Raw genomic sequence first — 19,801 nt, 5'->3', positions numbered from 1 at the left:
GACGAAAAATGGATGAAGATTGATTGAGTTTTGGAGAGGGTTTGGAGAAGTTTTGGAGAAAAAAAATGATGAAATAGTGAATGAGGGAAAATTGTATATGCAGAAATGTTTTCGGAAATGAACTTCTGAAATATTTCACGGTTTTGAATTTTTTTTTACTTCGGAAATGCATCTCCGGAAACACCACTTTTTTGGTGTTTTCAGAGATTCATTTCCGTAATGTATGAAAATTAAAAACAAAATAACTTCGGAGATGCATCTCCGAAGCAGGGGTTATTTTGGGATTTCGCTGGGGGTGACCCCCATAGGGAGGTGGGTAAAGAAATTTTCTAATTTTATAATAATTAGAAAAATGTCAAAGTGTTCTTTGTGGGTTAGACAAAACAATCTACTAGTAGGTATCTTTTAGGGTGTGTTTGGCAATGAGATGAAAATGAGAAGAGAGAAAGATGTAAGAAAGAGTGTGAGAAGAGAGAAATAGATGAGAAATATGGTAGATTTGATGTATTGTTTGTTATAAGAGAAGTATAAGAGAGATAAGAGAGAGAGAAATGTAATTATTTTTGCAATGACAAATATACCCTTAAATAAAAAAATAATACACAATAATATAATATATTATTTAATTTAACTATTTTTAGGGATTATTTTTTATCAATATTTTTTAATTTAATTACAGAATCAATAATTAATTTTTTAAAAAATTCAGTTAATCATTTTACTTTTTTTAATTATTTAAACTAATTTGACTAATTAAATTTATTTTGTTTTTAATTAATTATTTAATAACTAAATTTCATTTTACACTACTTCAACGTATATTAATTGATTTTGCATAAAAATAATTTATTATTCACCATTCACTAACGTTGTTGTTATTAAGTTATTATTTGTGAAAAATATATAAGTTGCTGCATCCATATATAATTTATATACGATTGTCTCAGAAATTGTAGTATAACATATTACTGCTAAGTTAAAGCAGAAAGATACATAGTGTTCAAATGGGCATACTTACATAAGGGCAATGTTGGAATAACAAAAAAAGGGCTTCTCTTGGTATTTCTGTGCAAATCAGCGAAGAAGAAAAAACAAGTGGGGCTATGCTGTTTTTTATCAATCGTCTCTACTTCTCATGTGCACCAAACAAGAGAAATAATGCATTTCTTCTTTTATTCTCTCGTCTCTATTTCTCTCTTGGCTATTTCTCACATACCAAACACAACATTACAGACTAATTTTCACACTTTATTTTTTCATGACAATTTTAAGCATTTCAGAAGGTTTAGTCATAATGAAAGAGAATTTATCTCTCAACCCCATGGCCCTCTTACGCACCATCGAATTGACCATTTTGTCCCCGTGTTTTCGTAGATGGATCTCCGGAAGCATCTTTTTTTTTATTTAACGTTATTTTTTCCATAGACGCACCTACGGAAGCCTTCCGTATATGCATCTACGAAATAAACCCACACCTAGAAAACCAAAACAGAAGCATTTGTAAACATAAAAGACATTTCATTGATTAACCGATACTACACCGAAATTTCAAACATAAAATTAAGAAAACTAATAGATCTAAGAAATTACAACGGTTAAAACAATGTCATCTAATCCATGCATCATTTGAATGCAATCCATGTCCCATTTCACTTCAACCCACCAACGTTCCGTTTTTCCGGTCGCAAACGAGGTACTTGTTCTAAGCCTCTAGATCCTTTTGATTTCTTCTCCGGGTTTGTACTCCCCTCTAAAAAAGACATGATAGTCCTCTTGAATTGGTCGAAGGAATGGATATTCCAAAAGTTCACCGGCACAGGTGGTTTGACGGGAGAGAAAATGACATGCCCATCCCTTATGCGGTATTCCGGTTCAGGATCGGGACGCTTCATTGATGTTCGGTGACATCCATCTAGCCTAATGTGAGACACTTTTGTGTTTGTGTTGTGTGTTTGTGTTTAGAGTTTGTGCTTGTGTGCAATGCAAACCTAGAAACCCCAAATATATAGAAGCCTTTGGAGAATATGGATCACACAATCTCTGTCGCAGACAGTTCCATAGATGTATCCACGGAAGGGTCATACGTAACACATTTTCGTAGATGCATCTACGGGAAAGACCTGTAATTTAATTTTAACACCCTTCCGTATATGGATCTACGAAATTTTTCCTGCTAATTTGAAACCAGAACAGAAAGCAGTAGCATCATTTTTCAGAAGACAAATACACAAAAACACAAAAACACAAAAACAAACAAACACAAAAAAGGATTATATTGCAATGTTATAGATTGCATATATTACACTTTGAAACTAGATAAATATATCAAAAGAACTGTCGCCGGCTAAATCTATTGGTGGTTCCAATTTTGACTTTTCCGCATTTGAGATTTTATCGATATTATTCAATCTTTCGAATTCATGCATCCTATCAACAAATACATCCGGCCACGTCTCGGAAAGTTCAGTATGATAAAGATTCCACTCTGGTGACGTAGGAGGTATGGGGCATCCCGATTTTAAGTAAACTTGTACAAAATGACGCGATTTGGCGAGCCCTCCAACACATATAATACGATCAATTAGATTTGTAGGAGGTGCGATGCGGAGCGGAAAAAAGGTTTCTGAAAAACCATAACGCGTCAAGTCAATGCATACCATGTCATATACGCATGCAATAAGATGTCCCATTTACGGGAATCTCATCCAACGCAAAACCGGTGCGTATGCGCCCCCCAAGGAACAAGAGATTCGTTGACCGACTGAAATTTAGTTTCGTCTCCAAATACCCGCGTGTACGAGTCTTTATGGTTCACTAACTCGTCGATAAGATCATGACAGACAAACTCATGGGCATCCTCTCCCATACCAAGCAAAGTCGATACGACCTGAAATACGCAATTACCGCCCCCACCACATTGGCGATCTGGTCGATGTATTTATGCATAAAAACTTGCATCTCGTCAATGAATGAAATTTTGGAGCAATTTGTACCTCTTCAATTGATGGATCTATAGGTGTTGGAATCGGAACTTTTGGAACAATAGGTGTAAGAATCAGAGTCGATGCTTGTGGAACTTGCGCTAGAATAGGTGTCGGAGGCGGTTTGCTTAGGCGAGCTCCCTTGTTTGAACTCTTTTGGGACTTTTGCGATTTCGGAGTAGGTGAGTCGGGAAAGAGTTTGTCGACGTGCTCACAATATGAAGGAGACCGTGTTGTCGAGTTGTCATTTAGCGTAGACCTCACTTTCTTCGGAGCATCTTTTGTCTTAACGGGTTGAGACGGCAGTTTCATGTCGGTTGTTTTGGGAAATTCAATCCTCCGCAATTGTTCTTTGATGTATAATTTTGTGTAGTCATCGGCCTTCTAAAACCTCTCTTGTATCGCCTCCAATTCGGAAATAATAGACATATTTGAATCTTCTTCAACACAACCACCATCATCATCAAAACTAAGTCTCTTCCAATGAGGAGTGATTTCATTCATTGTTATTGGCTCACGTAATCTCACTTTTTTAGCAGTAGCACAAGCACACGGGAGACCATACGTGATAGTAATAGTGCAGCCACACTTTGCGGTATCGCCACCAATTGTTTCACCTCGATTCGCCTCGTGAAAGATATAATTCAATCCGGCCCGAGACACATTGCCGATCAATTGAGAGCAAAGAATGATGTTCTTAAATCAATGCTCCAAAACCGTAATGCTTTACACAAACTACCTTTGCTATCACACAACCAATTTTTCAAAGTAGCATGTGCCGACTCAACTCTATTGGTGGTTGTATTCCCAAGGTGCCTGACCTTATCAGTCCACGCACAAACAAACTTCTCCTTCACCTTGTCAAGAATGATGCTTTCAACGTATTTCAATAAATCGGGATATTTATCACATATTTTCCGAAATTGCAATACGGCATCGGCGTACAATTCTTTTGTCGACAAAATTGCAATACGAGCCCATGCATCCATTATTTGGTCAACAATCACTACAGGCTTCACCGCTTTCCCACCTTCGGTCGCTACTTGTTTTGTCCCCACGGCGGGTTTAACCTTACTTCTCACATTACATGATATGTGATATTGAAAAAGTAATGCATCGGAATAAGGAAATACCTTTGCAACTGCATTCATCAAAGCAGGGTCGCGGTCCGTAACAATCGCCTTAGGCATCTAGACGTGTTTTTTCAAAAGTGAGCGACACACCTCCAAGGCCCACCTAAAATTATCCTCTTTTTCACACTCCAAAAAAACAAAACTGTAGATGTTTTGATTGGCTGCATTTTATGGTAAAACATTCATGGGTATTCTATTGTCTTGACTAAGGTCATGACATGTGGTGTGTAGTGTTAAAGGTTATGCAAGTTCTGGTTGTGTAAGCTAATACATGCTGTGAGTTGGATGTCATGCCCGACGTCATGACATCAGTATTTGACAGCAGTAGCTCTTACGTTTTCTGTTCTGTTTCTATTATGTTTCCTTATTTATCTCAGTCTTAATTTTGGGAAACTAAAGATTGTGCTGATTGTACATCAGTAATAGAACAAATCATGGGCTGTCTTTTTGGCACCCTGATATGTGAGAAGCAGAGAATTGAAGTGAAGAATACTGTTTGCTGTGATTTATGCAGAACAGGTACAACATCAAGATGTTCTATGGAATGTCACGACATGCTCTGTGACATCAGTATTTGACAGCAGTTACTGTTATATTTAGCTGTCACGCGCCTGCTGAGCTGGAATATAAAGATTCAGTAAGTACTCAAAAGATGCAGAATATTCTATGGAATATTATGCAATCCTATGTGGCGCAGGTTTAAAGGTTAAGAGAATCAAGATTAGAATATTCGAGAATTATGCAGTTTCTAATTATGAAGATAAATTAGGAAACTTATGATTGAAGACCTTGTTTTTAGCAGAAAGTTTTCTGTGATTTGTAACAGCAAATAATGTTGTGATTGTAAGCCCACGTCCAGTTGGGAATAGGTTATAAATAGGAAACTTTGTAACCTAGTTTATTAAGCTAGCCGGCGTTTAGAAAGATGTAACCATTAGGGTTAGCCGTATAGGTGAACCTCCCGGGTTGTGGGAAGGTCACTGATTTGTGCCTCGAAGCCTGTAGGTAAGAGGTTTGTTTTATTCACTCAGAAGTTGTAAAGCAATGAGTGGAGTTGTGTGCTTGGAGGAAGCTTTGAAGCAACTCTAAGATATGTTTATTTGTGTGCTTTGAATGTTGGTAATTAAGCCGTCGATGCAGTGGCTGAGGTGTTGACTGCTAGACATCATTGGTATGATTGGGAGTGGAATGGAGATATTCCATATCTAGGGAGAACCTAGGTAGAGGGGTCATTGGGTAGTGATTAAGTGAGGAGGTATAAACTGGAAGTTTAGCTCTGAATTGATACTACTGATAGTGAACTTCATCCCTGGCTTGGTATGCCCCCAGAGTAGGTTGGTTAGACCGAACTGGGTGAACAATTCTGTGCGTTCGTTACTGTTTGTATGCTGTTCTTTATTTTCTGCACTGGTTTATTAATCTGGTATAAGATGTCGTAACATCCAATATGACATCAGGGAATACTTCCAAAGCCTGTTCTTTTACAGAACCACCTCAGATCAAAATCTGGTTGTGATAACTGAGTTATCATTATGCATAAATGGTTCCAGTATTATTATGATAGTTTAGCATACAGGTGTTGAACTAAAATTAAAGATCATCCTATCCTACCATTGTTGCGTTTATAACAGACCATATGTCACGGCATCGTATATGACATCTGGGTTCTGTCATACCAGAATTTCAATTGGTATCAGAGCAGGCATCCTATTCTGTTTCAGGATGAGATCGAGGGATGATACTTTCTGGTGCAATGGTAAAGGAGAAGAAGAGCACTTGATTAAGATGTAAAGTCTGACCGGTTTGATCTCTGTGTTAAAGAAGTGATGAGGAGACGACTGGTTCTTACTAGAGGTTGTATGACATGGAAGTTTCAGCAGATTTAAAGAAAACACATGGTTTTTTTTCTTCTCAGAAGAAGATTTTTCTGCAAATCTGGTATTGAAGATCAAGTTGTCCAGGATTCGTATTCTTTTTAAAAGAAGAAGGAACTGATGGCATACTGGTATGCAGCTACCAGTTGAAGAATAGATGTTCTGGTGCTAAACTTATGTAGTGTGAGTACATTTGTTTGGAACCTACTCCTGATCTGGAAGAGGAGACATCTGCTTTTTGTGTTGATTGGTCAGAATACAATCAACTGAACCTTCCATCCCAAATGTCATTTTAGTTCAGGCATAAGCTTATGGGAGTTGGAAGTAGAGCTCAGTGCAAGTGAAAGGATTCATTCAGGTTTTCTTTTCAAGACCTCTATGAAAATTCAAGATGAGCTTATATCTGGTATGTTCTTTTGATCAAAGGAACCAGATGTGTGAATTGTTTTCTTAACCATACAACAGTTAGTGGTGAAAACTGAATACTGTGTATCGTGCATAGTGAAATATGGTTTTGAATATTGTGTGATGATTCAAGGGAGTCAGATTACTGTGTGGAATCTGAGGTATTTTCAGGAGTTATGTCATAAGTGAATCTGTTCCAGAAACCTTGTTGAGGGAATCTCCTCATGGGGTACAGATTGTGGCATCCATTATCTCAAAGTCAGAAGAGAAGTCTGAAGAAAAGCTTATTGAGATATGGCATATATTATCCCTTAATCATGACTGATGTGTAGCTGAGCTGATGGTGTTGGTCGTGCTTTATTTGTCTTTCCCCATGTGTCATACAGGAGATGTTGAATGAGAAATCCAAAGAGTCTAAATGAATGATGTCATAACAGATGTTGTAACATCATTGTCAATGCTTTCATGTATGAAGAAGAGATCATTTAGAAGGACCTGGTGTGAGCAGCAAATTCTATCTGAGTGACTAATAGGTGCTTTGACGGGAGACTTAGTACTTATTGGATGTACAGCCTGAATACAGATTCATATACTCTGTCGGGAGCTAAGTATGTGTATGAAGTGTCCATGGTCCGATTTGAACTATGCATCAATTATAGTTCTGTGTTATCTTCAATTAAGCATTAAGAAAGGCAATGGTTGGCTGGTGAGTTGATTCAAGAAGAAGAAACATATAGGAGATGGTGAGTGTCTTGATGGGAGCTGGATATTTACATCAACTATGTGGAAGAAGAAGAAGATGTATGTGATGCTTTGTTTTGTATGTTACATCACAACACTTGAAGACACCGGTAAAGATTAGGTTCAGACCTATCAGTTGAAGACATGTTCAAGAGCTATTTAGAAGTTTCTTCTACTTCAAGGTACATGAAGTGGCAGTCTGGATCTTGTGTAGCAAGCAAACTAAGGATTCCAAATTTGGAAAGTTTGGCAGTTCCAAATGAAGAATGCTTCAGGTTAAGGACAATTATTCAAAACATCCTTATGTTGTAATTCTCAGGGGGAGTATGAAGTATGACAAGACATCAATCAGTGTAGGTGATGGTAACATGTTCTGGCAATTCGTGTTTACTTTCATGATGAAGACTTCAGTAGTGAGTATGACTATGAAGACAGAAGTTTGGTGAGATGATCAACATAGCTGTAGATAAAAAGGATTCTTCTAATTCTAATTCGAGAGTATGTTAATCATTATGAGAAACATCACATCAAGGAGGATTTCAAATTATCTTGGCAGACCATGATCATAGTGCAACTCGATAGGGTTATGATCAACAAGTGGAAGAAGTGGCATTTATTTATGTTGAGTCTGTGGCAACCTTTCTATGGAAGCATCAAGTGTCAAAAGGTTATTTGTTAATTATTTCAGGTGGAGATAAGGTGGTAGACTTGAATCTTTTGAAGAAAGAGAAGTGGAGTTAGTTGAATGTACTGAGCTGTTCAACTGTATCTTAATGTTATACAAGATGTTATAACATCTAAATTCTGATGTGAGTATATTTTGTAAAGGAGTTACTTTGTAATAGTGAAGTGTGTCAGCTAGTTAGTTGGGCAGAGGGTGCGCTCTTGAAGATATGAAGATGCGTCTTATATTTTCCATTCATCATTACAAGTTTTCCTGTATGAAGCACAAATTATCTCAGATAGGGGGAGTATCTTCTTAGTTCAAGATATAATTCTAGAAAACTATCTTGGTCTGTTATACTCTATCATCATAATAAAGGTGGTCCAAGTCAGCAGGATCTTTTTCAACTTAGTTAGAGGAAGTTTCTTATGAAAAGGTTTATTTAACAAGATGTATCATTACAGTCAGCTTTTCTGGGAATGGTTGAATCTAATCATGTGCGTCTAGTATCCACAAATCTTGAACTCGTCTAGTGGCTGCATGTCAACAAGTGTTGGAAGGCTCTTCACAGTTGCAATATACAGTCTCAAGGTGGTCATGTCATGAAGAGTAACTTTTAAGGGGGAGATGTCCGTTGCTTTGGCAACATTTATGGCCAAACAGGGGGAGAAGAGAGTGTCACCCCAGATCATATTGAACTAGTTGGTTTTGTTCATGTTATGTGGTCACCCCAGATCATATTGAACAAGTTCTGTTCATGTTATGTGGTCACCCCAGATCATATTGAACAAGTTGTTTTTGTTCATGTTATGTGATAGTGTAGCTTGTGGAACTTGTTCAGTACGTCTGATGTTTTGTTTCTCTAATGAGGTGACAGAATGTTTTAGCCAAAAATTTGCCAAAGGGGGAGATTGTAGATGTTTTGATTGGCTGCATTTTATGGTAAAACATTCATGGGTATTCTATTGTCTTGACTAAGGTCATGACATGTGGTGTGTAGTGTTAAAGTTTATGCAAGTTCTGGTTGTGTAAGCTAATACATGCTGTGAGTTGGATGTCATGCCCGACGTCATGACATCAGTATTTGACAGCAGTAGCTCTTACGTTTTCTGTTCTGTTTCTATTATGTTTCCTTATTTATCTCAGTCTTTATTTTGGGAAACTAAAGATTGTGCTGATTGTACATCAGTAATAGAACAAATCATGGGCTGTCTTTTTGGCACCCTGATATGTGAGAAGCAGAGAATTGAAGTGAAGAATACTGTTTGCTGTGATTTATGCAGAACAGGTACAACATCAAGATGTTCTATGGAATGTCACGACATGCTCTGTGACATCAGTATTTGACAGCAGTTACTGTTATATTTAGCTGTCACGCGCCTGCTGAGCTGGAATATAAAGATTCAGTAAGTACTCAAAAGATGCAGAATATTCTATGGAATATTATGCAATCCTATGTGGCGCAGGTTTAAAGGTCAAGAGAATCAAGATTAGAATATTCGAGAATTATGCAGTTTCTAATTATGAAGATAAATTAGGAAACTTATGATTGAAGACCTTGTTTTTAGCAGAAAGTTTTCTGTGATTTGTAACAGCAAATAATGTTGTGATTGTAAGCCCACGTCCAGTTGGGAATAGGTTATAAATAGGAAACTTTGTAACCTAGTTTATTAAGCTAGCCGGCGTTTAGAAAGATGTAACCATTAGGGTTAGCCGTATAGGTGAACCTCCCGGGTTGTGGGAAGGTCACTGATTTGTGCCTCGAAGCCTGTAGGTAAGAGGTTTGTTTTATTCACTCAGAAGTTGTAAAGCAATGAGTGGAGTTGTGTGCTTGGAGGAAGCTTTGAAGCAACTCTAAGATCTGTTTATTTGTGTGCTTTGAATGTTGGTAATTAAGCCGTCGATGCAGTGGCTGAGGTGTTGACTGCTAGACATCATTGGTATGATTGGGAGTGGAATGGAGATATTCCATATCTAGGGAGAACCTAGGTAGAGGGGTCATTGGGTAGTGATTAAGTGAGGAGGTGTAAACTGGAAGTTTAGCTCTGAATTGATACTACTGATAGTGAACTTCATCCCTGGCTTGGTATGCCCCCAGAGTAGGTTGGTTAGACCGAACTGGGTGAACAATTCTGTGCGTTCGTTACTGTTTGTATGCTGTTCTTTATTTTCTGCACTGGTTTATTAATCTGGTATAAGATGTCGTAACATCCAATATGACATCAGGGAATACTTCCAAAGCCTGTTCTTTTACAGAACCACCTCAGATCAAAATCTGGTTGTGATAACTGAGTTATCATTATGCATAAATGGTTCCAGTATTATTATGATAGTTTAGCATACAGGTGTTGAACTAAAATTAAAGATCATCCTATCCTACCATTGCTGCGTTTATAACAGACCAGATGTCACGGCATCGTATATGACATCTGGGTTCTGTCATACCAGAATTTCAAAAACCAACGGCAAATGTCTTCTCGGTGGATGTAACGCCGACCATCTCAAATAATTGGAGTCAATACTTGTTGGTCTTGTAGGTAGAGTCGGGAAGGAGCACTGTCGAGAAAGTGTTGAACAACTTTATGGAATCCGGATGAGTCCAAAAAATATCTCGGACCGTAACCTCGTCATCGCAATATCTGTACCGCACCACATATTTGTTATCATCCAACATTTTCAACAAATGTTGCATCTCGCTCCTATCTCCCCTACTCTCCTTTTTATTGTGGTACCGTTGATTATACACTTGCCTTATATTTGAAATGTTGTTGGGTTCCTTCCTTTTCAACGTGGCAAGTATATTTTTCGGTTGAACAAAATTCAAGGACATGTCTTTAATAGATGCCTTCTCAACCGGATTGAGCCAACATGCCACCGGATGACCTTGTAATTTTGCGCACAAATCATGGTTATGCAAACCACAAACAACAAAGCATCTCCACTTCGTGCTAGCCAACATGTAACAACAAATTTTAAATGGACACTCGCATTTTCTAGTGCCCGTGTAGTCTCTTTTAAAATTCTTTAGAGGAGGATGGTATTTCCCGTTTCTTTCGCACAATATTGTTACAAACGGGTTTCTTCTTGCCGTACCATTATCCGATATTCATATCACCACACCAAAACGAAGACTAGTTGCATTCCTACGAATCCATGTTAGCATGCTTTCACGATCATCAAAGTCTTGCTTGCTACGAAAGTCACCTCCGACATCTACCACATTTGCGACTACCCCATCGATACTCGTAGCTACATCGACTAAAGTACCTAATTCTCTTGAAATATTATCAGGGTGCACCATACCTATTTTGAAAAAATCACACAGAATTACAAGATCCGGGAAAAAACTGTTGGGACTATTTCGTAGATGCATCTACGGAAGTGTTCATCTTCAACACGTTCCGTAGATGGATCTACGGAAGCAACGTAACTTTTTTGCAGAAAAATTCATCGACAATGTGAAGAATGTAGTGGTTGAAAGTGATTATTTACCTGAAATTCAGACTCTTCTTGCTCCCTTTGATTTGTTGCACCAAAAACTTTGAGTGTTGGAGTGAAATAAGGTATTGATGATGTAGGGTTTTTAGGGTGTGGAGTATGATGAGTTTGGAGAAATGAAACAATGGGGGAGTGATCATGCTGGTTCAAACTATATCAGACCCTTCCATAGATGCATCTACGGAATAATGTGGCGCTAAGTTGTCCCGTAGATGCATCTACGGAAGCTTCCCTTAACATATTTTAATGTGTATTTTTATTTAAAAAACACTAGTTTATTATCTTTCCGTAGATGCATCTACGGAAGGAATCAAATTTTTTCAAAATTTGAGATGCTTCCGGATGTGAATCTACGGAAGCTAGGGACAAATGTGAAATTTTATGTGGTGTGTAAGATAAGCATGAGGATGAGATAGGTTGAGCCGTTGAGAATCTTTCTAATGAAATTTAAAAATAAAAATCGCGGGTCGATGAAATTTTTGTTGGTAAAACCTCTTTCATATAACTACTAGTCAGAGACCCGTGCTGTCGCAGGAGTATATTTGTGGTGTAATATTTTTTGAACGATACGAAAAAAATGTGAAGTAAAAAAGTTTGAACAAATTTCATATATAAAATAAAAATTAACCATTTAAAAATAAAATTTACTATACTTTGCAAATTTCATATATAAAACAAAAATTAACCATTTAAAAATAAAATTTAGTTGTATGAAAATTAGGTTCTAAGTTAAAATAATTATGCACAAAAAAAGTTTAAGAAAGGTCAAGAACACAATCGCAAATTAAAGTCAAGTATTGAGGACGGGTAAACCTCGGCAAGATTAACAACTATTTCATAGTCAATTTCACCATACTTTGCAATTCCAACAGCGTGAATTTTGAGGATGGATAAATTAATTATGATAGTGTGTAAATAATTAAAAAAATATGTAGTAATTTAGAACCTTCAAATAATAATCATTAAATAAATAAAAAGTAACAACAAAATATTTGTTAATGTGATAACATGAATGAATGTTAAAGTCATAATAAAATTTAAAATGATTTACTTTTTTAAATAATCATACACAAAGAAGAAAAAAAAATAATTATAAGATGGAGAAAAAATTAATATTTAAAAATAAAAATTTTGCCTCTTGAATTAAAATAATGATTGATTAAACTAAAATAAATATTTTCTTGTTAGTGACCCGTGAGATAAATACATTTTTAATGCTATTAAAATTTAAAAAATACATTATACTATCATGCAATTGATATGGTATAAAATTATTTAAATACAAATAAATATAAAATGCATTATTTAATTATTAAATAATTATATAAAGGAAAAAATTGATCCATCAGAAGGAAAAAAAATAAAAAGAATTTTAACATTTGAAAAATAAATAAAATATGTATTAAATATAAAATATAAATAAAAATTTAATTGAATTATTTAAAATGAATTCAAAATGAGAATTGTTTAAAATGAATTAACATTTGAATTATATAAAATTTTAACATTTGATACAATATAAGATTTATTTAGAAACAAATATAAATTTAAAATAAATTATTTAATTAAAAGTGAATAATAATCATATAAAAAATAATAGTCATATAATTTTAATTGTACTAAATAATAAAAAAGAACCCGTAAGACGAAGGAAAAAAAGGAAAATAAGATGGGTTTTGTGTTGATAGTGACCAATTAGATAAAAAAAATAGTAGTATGTGGACTATTAAATATTATTTAATTTAATAAAATAAATTATTAATTCAAATTTTAGATTTTAAAGTTGTAAATAAAACTTACTAAATGTCATAAAACAAAAATTTAAATTCATGTGTATAAACTTAGTAATGTATAATTAAAAATAATTTATATAATAAAATTTATTATAATATTTAAAGGATAATTTGATTTGTCTCCACAATTTACTCTACATAGCTAATAGTAGCAGTCATGCTTAGCAATTTATCATTATGTAGAACCTAATATTAGCACCTTGGATAACATACACATAATCACATTGACATATCATGGCTTACATGGTTGTGAGTTTGATCAAACAATACTTTTAAAAGTATAGAGGAAGATTATGTATACTCAATGGCCAGGGATGCAACTGTACCTCTCAAATTTTACAATTTATATCAATTGTTTTATATATTTTAATCCTGCATCCCTTCAAAATTTTGTCTTGCACCAACGTTGCAGATGCTCTCTCATTAGAGTGACACTTCCAATGCAGCTTGCAGAGTTGTAATAATTGAAAACTCAAACAAACTTAAAGCATAGTTGTCATTTTTATTATAATATAACTATACTGTAGTAATTAGGAATTAAAACTTACTATTTCTATGAGTGACAAGTGAGCCAAACGGATTACATGAATTGATTGATTTTGATTATATGAAATACAATATATATTGTTTATGATTTTTTTTTTAAACAGCAAAGAGACATATCATTAAAATAAGCCAGCGCAGAAGTTGTGCAAACATATAGCAGTATCCACTAATTATCACACATGAATACTATGCCAAGCACTCTAAGACCAATAAACAAAACCACTTGAATAACACCTAAGCCAAAAGAGAAACTACCCCAAAACAGTTGAATACAAAAAATATAACACTACATGACAGAAACAAAACACCAGCCCAGAACTGCATGACAGAACAAAAACACCAACAGAGAACAATTTAATTTTAATCTATCTAAAAGACCTCTCGACTCTTGACACCCACTACAACGAGGAAGGGCTTTTAAAGCGTTTTTTTTGGCCTTTAACAGCGCTTTAAAGCGCTGCCAAAGCCAGCGCTGGCATAGGCTACGAAAGCGCTTTTAAAAGCGCTCTGGTAGGCCCCCTATAAGAGCGCTTTTCTGGAAAAAGTGCTCTTGTAGGCCCCCATTTAAGAGCGCTTTTCAGGAAAAAGCGCTCTGGTAGGCCCCCCTTTAAGTGCGCTTTTTCCAGAAAAGCGCTGTGATAGGCCCCCCTGTGAGAGTAAAAAATAAAAAAAAAAACGCAACATACTAAAGCGCTTTTGTAAAAGCGCTCTTATAGGGTGGGCTTTAAGAGCGCTTTTTCCAGAAAAAGCGCTCTGATAGCCCCCCCTATAAGAGCGCTTTTACAAAAGCGCTTTAGTATGTTGTTTTTTTTTTTTTTTGCTTTTTTATTAATCTTTGTGTAGATGTTTTGATTGGCTGCATTTTGTGGTAAAACATTCATGTGTATTTTGTTGTCTTGACTAAGGTCATGATATGTGGTGTATAGTGTTAAAGGTTATGCAAGTTCTGGTTGTGTAAGCTAATACATGCTGTGAGTTGGATGTCATGCTCGATGTCATGACATCAGTGTTTGACAGCAGTAGCTGCTACAGTTTCTATTCTAATTCTATTATGTTTCCTTATTTATCTCAGTCTTTATTTTGGGAAATTAAAGATTGTGCTGATTGTACATCAGTAATAGAACAAATCATGGGCTGTCTTTTTGGCACCCTGATATGTGAGAAGCAGAGAATTGAAGTGAAGAATACTGTTTGCTGTGATTTATGCAGAACAGGTACAACATCAAGATGTTCTATGGAATGTCACGACATGCTCTGTGACATCAGTATTTGACAGCAGTTACTGCTATATTTAGCTGTCACGCGCCTGCTGAGCTGGAATATAAAGATTCAGTAAGTACTCAAAAGATGCAGAATATTCTATGGAATATTATGCAATCCTATGTGGCGCAGGTTTAAAGGTCAAGAGAATCAAGATTAGAATATTGGAGAATTATGCAGTTTCCAATTATGAAGATAAATTAGGAAACTTATGATTGAAGACCTTGTTTTTAGCAGAAAGTTTTCTGTGATTTGTAACAGCAAATAATGCTGTGATTGTAAGCCCAAGTCCAGTTGGGAATAGGTTATAAATAGGAAACTTTGTAACCTAGTTTATCAAGCTAGCCGAGTATTGACAAGATGTAGTTTTTAGGGTTAGCCGTGTAGGTGAACCTTCCGGTTTGTGGGAAGGTCACTGATTTGTGCCTCGAAGCCTGTAGGTAAGAGGTTTATTATATTCACTCAGAAGCTGTGAAGCAATGAGTGAAAATTGTGTTCTTGGAACTACGCTATTATGTATATTTAAGTTGTTGGTGGTTAAGCCGTCGATGCAGTGGCTGAGTTGTTGACTGCTAGACATCATTGCTATGATTGGGAGTGGAATGGAGATATTCCATATCTAGGGAGAACCTAGGTAGAAGGGTCATTGGGTAGTGATTAAGTGAGGAGTTGTAAACTGGGAGTTTAGCTCTGAATTGATACTGCTAATAGTGGACTTCATCCCTGGCTTGGTATGCCCCCAGAGTAGGTTGATTGAACCGAAATGGGTGAACAATTCTGTTGTGTTGTTTATGTTTCTGCATTGTTTATTTGTAAGTTCAGTTTGGATGTCATAACATCGTGCATGACATCAGTGTGTGATTTAATGACTGTGCTAACACAGAATCTCTGCTAAGCAGATTTGTTAATGTTAACTGAACTGATATGGGATCCCAACACTTCCAGACTTCTGGATGTTAGATGTAATAAATAATTGAGGGATCTGTATGTACTGCCTCAGCCAAGCTGATGACAGACCAGATGTCACAACATCGTATATGACATCTGGGGTCTGTCTTACCAGAATTTCAATTGGTATCAGAGCAGGCATCCTGTCTGTTTCTGGATGAGATCCATGGGAGATACTTTCTGGTTGTTGGAGGTAGTTGTTTGTTCGAACATTCATGTTCATATTGAATGGTCCCTAGAAGTGGAGGATGGACCTATGTGTGGAAGACTGGACCAAACTGACCATAACAGGTGTATTATCTTGGCAAGGGAAGATGGTGTTACTGATTTCAAGGATATCCAAATGATTCATGCGGGAGTGAAGAATTTGGGGTGTTTTATTCAGCATATAGCAAGGTACAGAGAAGAAGATTGTCAAAACCTTCATGCGGGAGTGAAGTTAATGATAAGGTATTCTTTGTGCTTATCTGTTTCTTTCTGGTCAGAATATTGGTTAGGTCTTGTTGTGTTACTTGAAGAAGAAGCAAGCATATTGTTGGATTGATCAGCTGCAATTCTTGGATGTCATGCTTACAACTGGTTCTGGGAGTAAGCATTGTGTAATCTCTGTTGATATATGGCTATTTTCTGCTGCATAGCATCTGATGCATAATCCTATCTTTGAAAGAAGATCTCTAGGGTTATATGGTTTTCAACAGAATTTGTAGCAGATTGTTTTCAACTTTAGTACAAGTGTCAAAGATACTTGAGATTTTTTCTCAAGTCCACTCATAAAGGCATGGTTATTGAGGTTGAAGAGGTTCATATGATCAGTGTTCCTCATGTTCATCTGCAAAGTTGTTTGATAATCCTCAAGATTGTCAAGAATTGTGTGTTCCAAGAAGAAGGAACTGATGGCATACTGGTATGCAGCTACCAGTTGAAGAACAGATGTTCTGGTGCTAAACTTATGTAGTGTGAGTACATTTGTTTGGAACCTACTCCTGATCTGGAAGAGGAGACATCTGCTTTTTGTGTTGATTGGTCAGAATACAATCAATTGAACCTTCCATCCCAAATGTTAGTTTATTTCAGGCATAAGCTTATGGGAGTTGGAAGAAGAGCTCAGTGTAAGTGAAAGGATTCATTCAGGTTTTCTTTTCAAGACCTCTATGAAAATCCAAAGATGAGCTTGTATCTGGTATGTTCTTTTGATCAAAGGAACCAGATGTGTGAATTGTTTCCTTAACCATAGAACAGTTAGTGTTGAAAACTGAATACTGTGTATCGTGCATAGTGAAATATGGTTTTGAATATTGTGTGATGATTCAAGGGAGTCAGATTACTGTGTGGAATCTGAGGTATTTTCAGGAGTTATGTCATAAGTGAATCTGTTCCAGAAACCTTGTTGAGATATGGCATATATTATCCCTTAATCATGAATGATGTGTAGCTGACTGATGCAAAGGTTATTGTTTTAGGCCTGAGGTTTATTGAGGATAAATTTTAGTTGTTTTCCGCTGCATGGTATCTCTGTTAACCATGGTTTATGTAAGTATAGTATCCTCAACTGGTGTATGAAGTATGTATAGGTATAACTCATGGAGTTAGTTGCCTCTAGTAGGGATGTTGTATAATGAGACTTTTATGTACAATGCATGGATAAGCGGTGTGGAGTTTCCATGATTGTTTGTTTGAGGGGGAGATTTGGTTAACCTCCCCACGTCTGATTCAGCCTTGTGTTTAGTTGGCTATTGAACGGTGTCACATGGGTTCTGGTTGTTGTGTGACACATTTGTAAGGAAAGATTCATCTCTCTCTTTCCTAAGGGTGAATCTAACTGGGAAAGGATTTAAGATCAATTGTTATTTGTGCAAAGTACAAGTATTTAATTGATTATCCTTGGAAGTTCAAGATAACTGATGTTCTTAAAGATGTTGGAACATCTCTTCTTCAAGACCATGTACAGGAAGGATAGTGCAATTGTTTTAAGATCTATCTCTTTGGTGGCAGCAGAAGCATATGATCACTGAAAAAGGCTTCCTGGCAAGAAACATGTTCAGCTTTGGAGTGCACAAGAAGAAGAAGACATCATAATCTTGATGGTGGTTACTTGGATCAGTTTATTTCTGATCTAGGTAAGGAAGTGCATTGGCTAATGCACACTGTGAAGTCAAGAACAAGTGGCAGTATTCTTGACATCATGGAAATAGCTTTGCTCAAGGAAGTGGCATCCTTGGTACAGCTAGAAGATTAGTCTCTAACTAGTCCTTCTGATGACTCATGCATCAGAGTGTCTGATGTTGTTGGAAAAGAAGCAGGGATTCATAAAAGTGTGAGCTTGGATGACATAACTGCATAACTGCAGGATGGAGGTTGCGTACTCAAACTTGGTTTCACAATCAGGTCTATGAGAGCATTGAACTCTGGTTCTGTAAAGGGAGGAAGTTCTTTCAAGTGGCAGAAGAAGGAGCTGAATTCAACAGCTAGATGTTAAAACACAATGTGTTGACATTTGGTTCATCTCAGAAGTGGGTTCGAAGGATCAAGATAATCAACATATGGCAGCTGATTATTCTTGAGGATAGTCTTAGACAAATTACTTTTGGGTAGAAGAGTAATAAGTTGAAGACAAAAAGGAGGTGTTTTCTATTCACCTCTTGGAGCTTGTGGTAGAAGTTATGAGCTATCTATGAAAGAGTGCATCTTGTAATATAGATCTCCCATTGTGGGTGACTTATTGTATTCTAATCAAGCTGGTGGCGAAGTGGTATCTAAAGATTATCAGATGGTGTTTTTTGTGTGTGTCATGGTCATGTCATGCAGAGTAACTTTTAAGGGGGAGCTGTACGTTGCTTTGGCAACATTTATGGCCAAACAGGGGGAGAAGAGATTGTCACCCCAGATCATATTGAACAAGTTATTTCTATTCATGGTATGTGATAGTGTAGCTTGTGGAACTTATTCAGCAGGTCTGATGTTTTGATGTGCTTTAGCAATTCTGCATAACTGGTAGTTTGCTAGTTGTTTTTGTGCTGCTGTGATGACAAGATGTTTTAGCCAAAAATTTGCCAAAGGGGGAGATTGTAGATGTTTTGATTGGCTGCATTTTGTGGTAAAACATTCATGTGTATTTTGTTGTCTTGACTAAGGTCTTGATATGTGGTGTATAGTGTTAAAGGTTATGCAAGTTCTGGTTGTGTAAGCTAATACATGCTGTGAGTTGGATGTCATGCTCGATGTCATGACATCAGTGTTTGACAGCAGTAGCTGCTACAGTTTCTATTCTAATTCTATTATGTTTCCTTATTTATCTCAGTCTTTATTTTGGGAAATTAAAGATTGTGCTGATTGTACATCAGTAATAGAACAAATCATGGGCTGTCTTTTTGGCACCCTGATATGTGAGAAGCAGAGAATTGAAGTGAAGAATACTGTTTGCTGTGATTTATGCAGAACAGGTACAACATCAAGATGTTCTATGGAATGTCACGACATGCTCTGTGACATCAGTATTTGACAGCAGTTACTGCTATATTTAGCTGTCACGCGCCTGCTGAGCTGGAATATAAAGATTCAGTAAGTACTCAAAAGATGCAGAATATTCTATGGAATATTATGCAATCCTATGTGGCGCAGGTTTAAAGGTCAAGAGAATCAAGATTAGAATATTGGAGAATTATGCAGTTTCCAATTATGAAGATAAATTAGGAAACTTATGATTGAAGACCTTGTTTTTAGCAGAAAGTTTTCTGTGATTTGTAACAGCAAATAATGTTGTGATTGTAAGCCCAAGTCCAGTTGGGAATAGGTTATAAATAGGAAACTTTGTAACCTAGTTTATCAAGCTAGCCGAGTATTGACAAGATGTAGTTTTTAGGGTTAGCCGTGTAGGTGAACCTCCCGGTTTGTGGGAAGGTCACTGATTTGTGCCTCGAAGCCTGTAGGTAAGAGGTTTATTATATTCACTCAGAAGCTG

At 36.4% G+C, this 19,801-nt stretch overlaps 1 protein-coding gene across 1 annotated transcript; it reads right to left on the bottom strand.

Annotated features, from left to right (window-relative positions):
• Window positions 1-2,312: 2,312 nt before the first annotated feature.
• On the bottom strand, window positions 2,313-2,690 carry LOC131598267 (uncharacterized). Its single transcript, XM_058870884.1, has one exon. The coding sequence runs from the start codon at window positions 2,688-2,690 to the stop codon at window positions 2,313-2,315; it is 378 nt and encodes a 125-aa protein (XP_058726867.1).
• Window positions 2,691-19,801: the final 17,111 nt, after the last annotated feature.

This window comes from Vicia villosa, linkage group LG4 (assembly GCF_029867415.1).
Source record: "Vicia villosa cultivar HV-30 ecotype Madison, WI linkage group LG4, Vvil1.0, whole genome shotgun sequence".
Lineage (NCBI taxonomy): Eukaryota > Viridiplantae > Streptophyta > Magnoliopsida > Fabales > Fabaceae > Vicia > Vicia villosa.
Note: the sequence above shows the minus strand (reverse complement) of the source record. Positions and strands in the feature narration are given on the sequence as shown.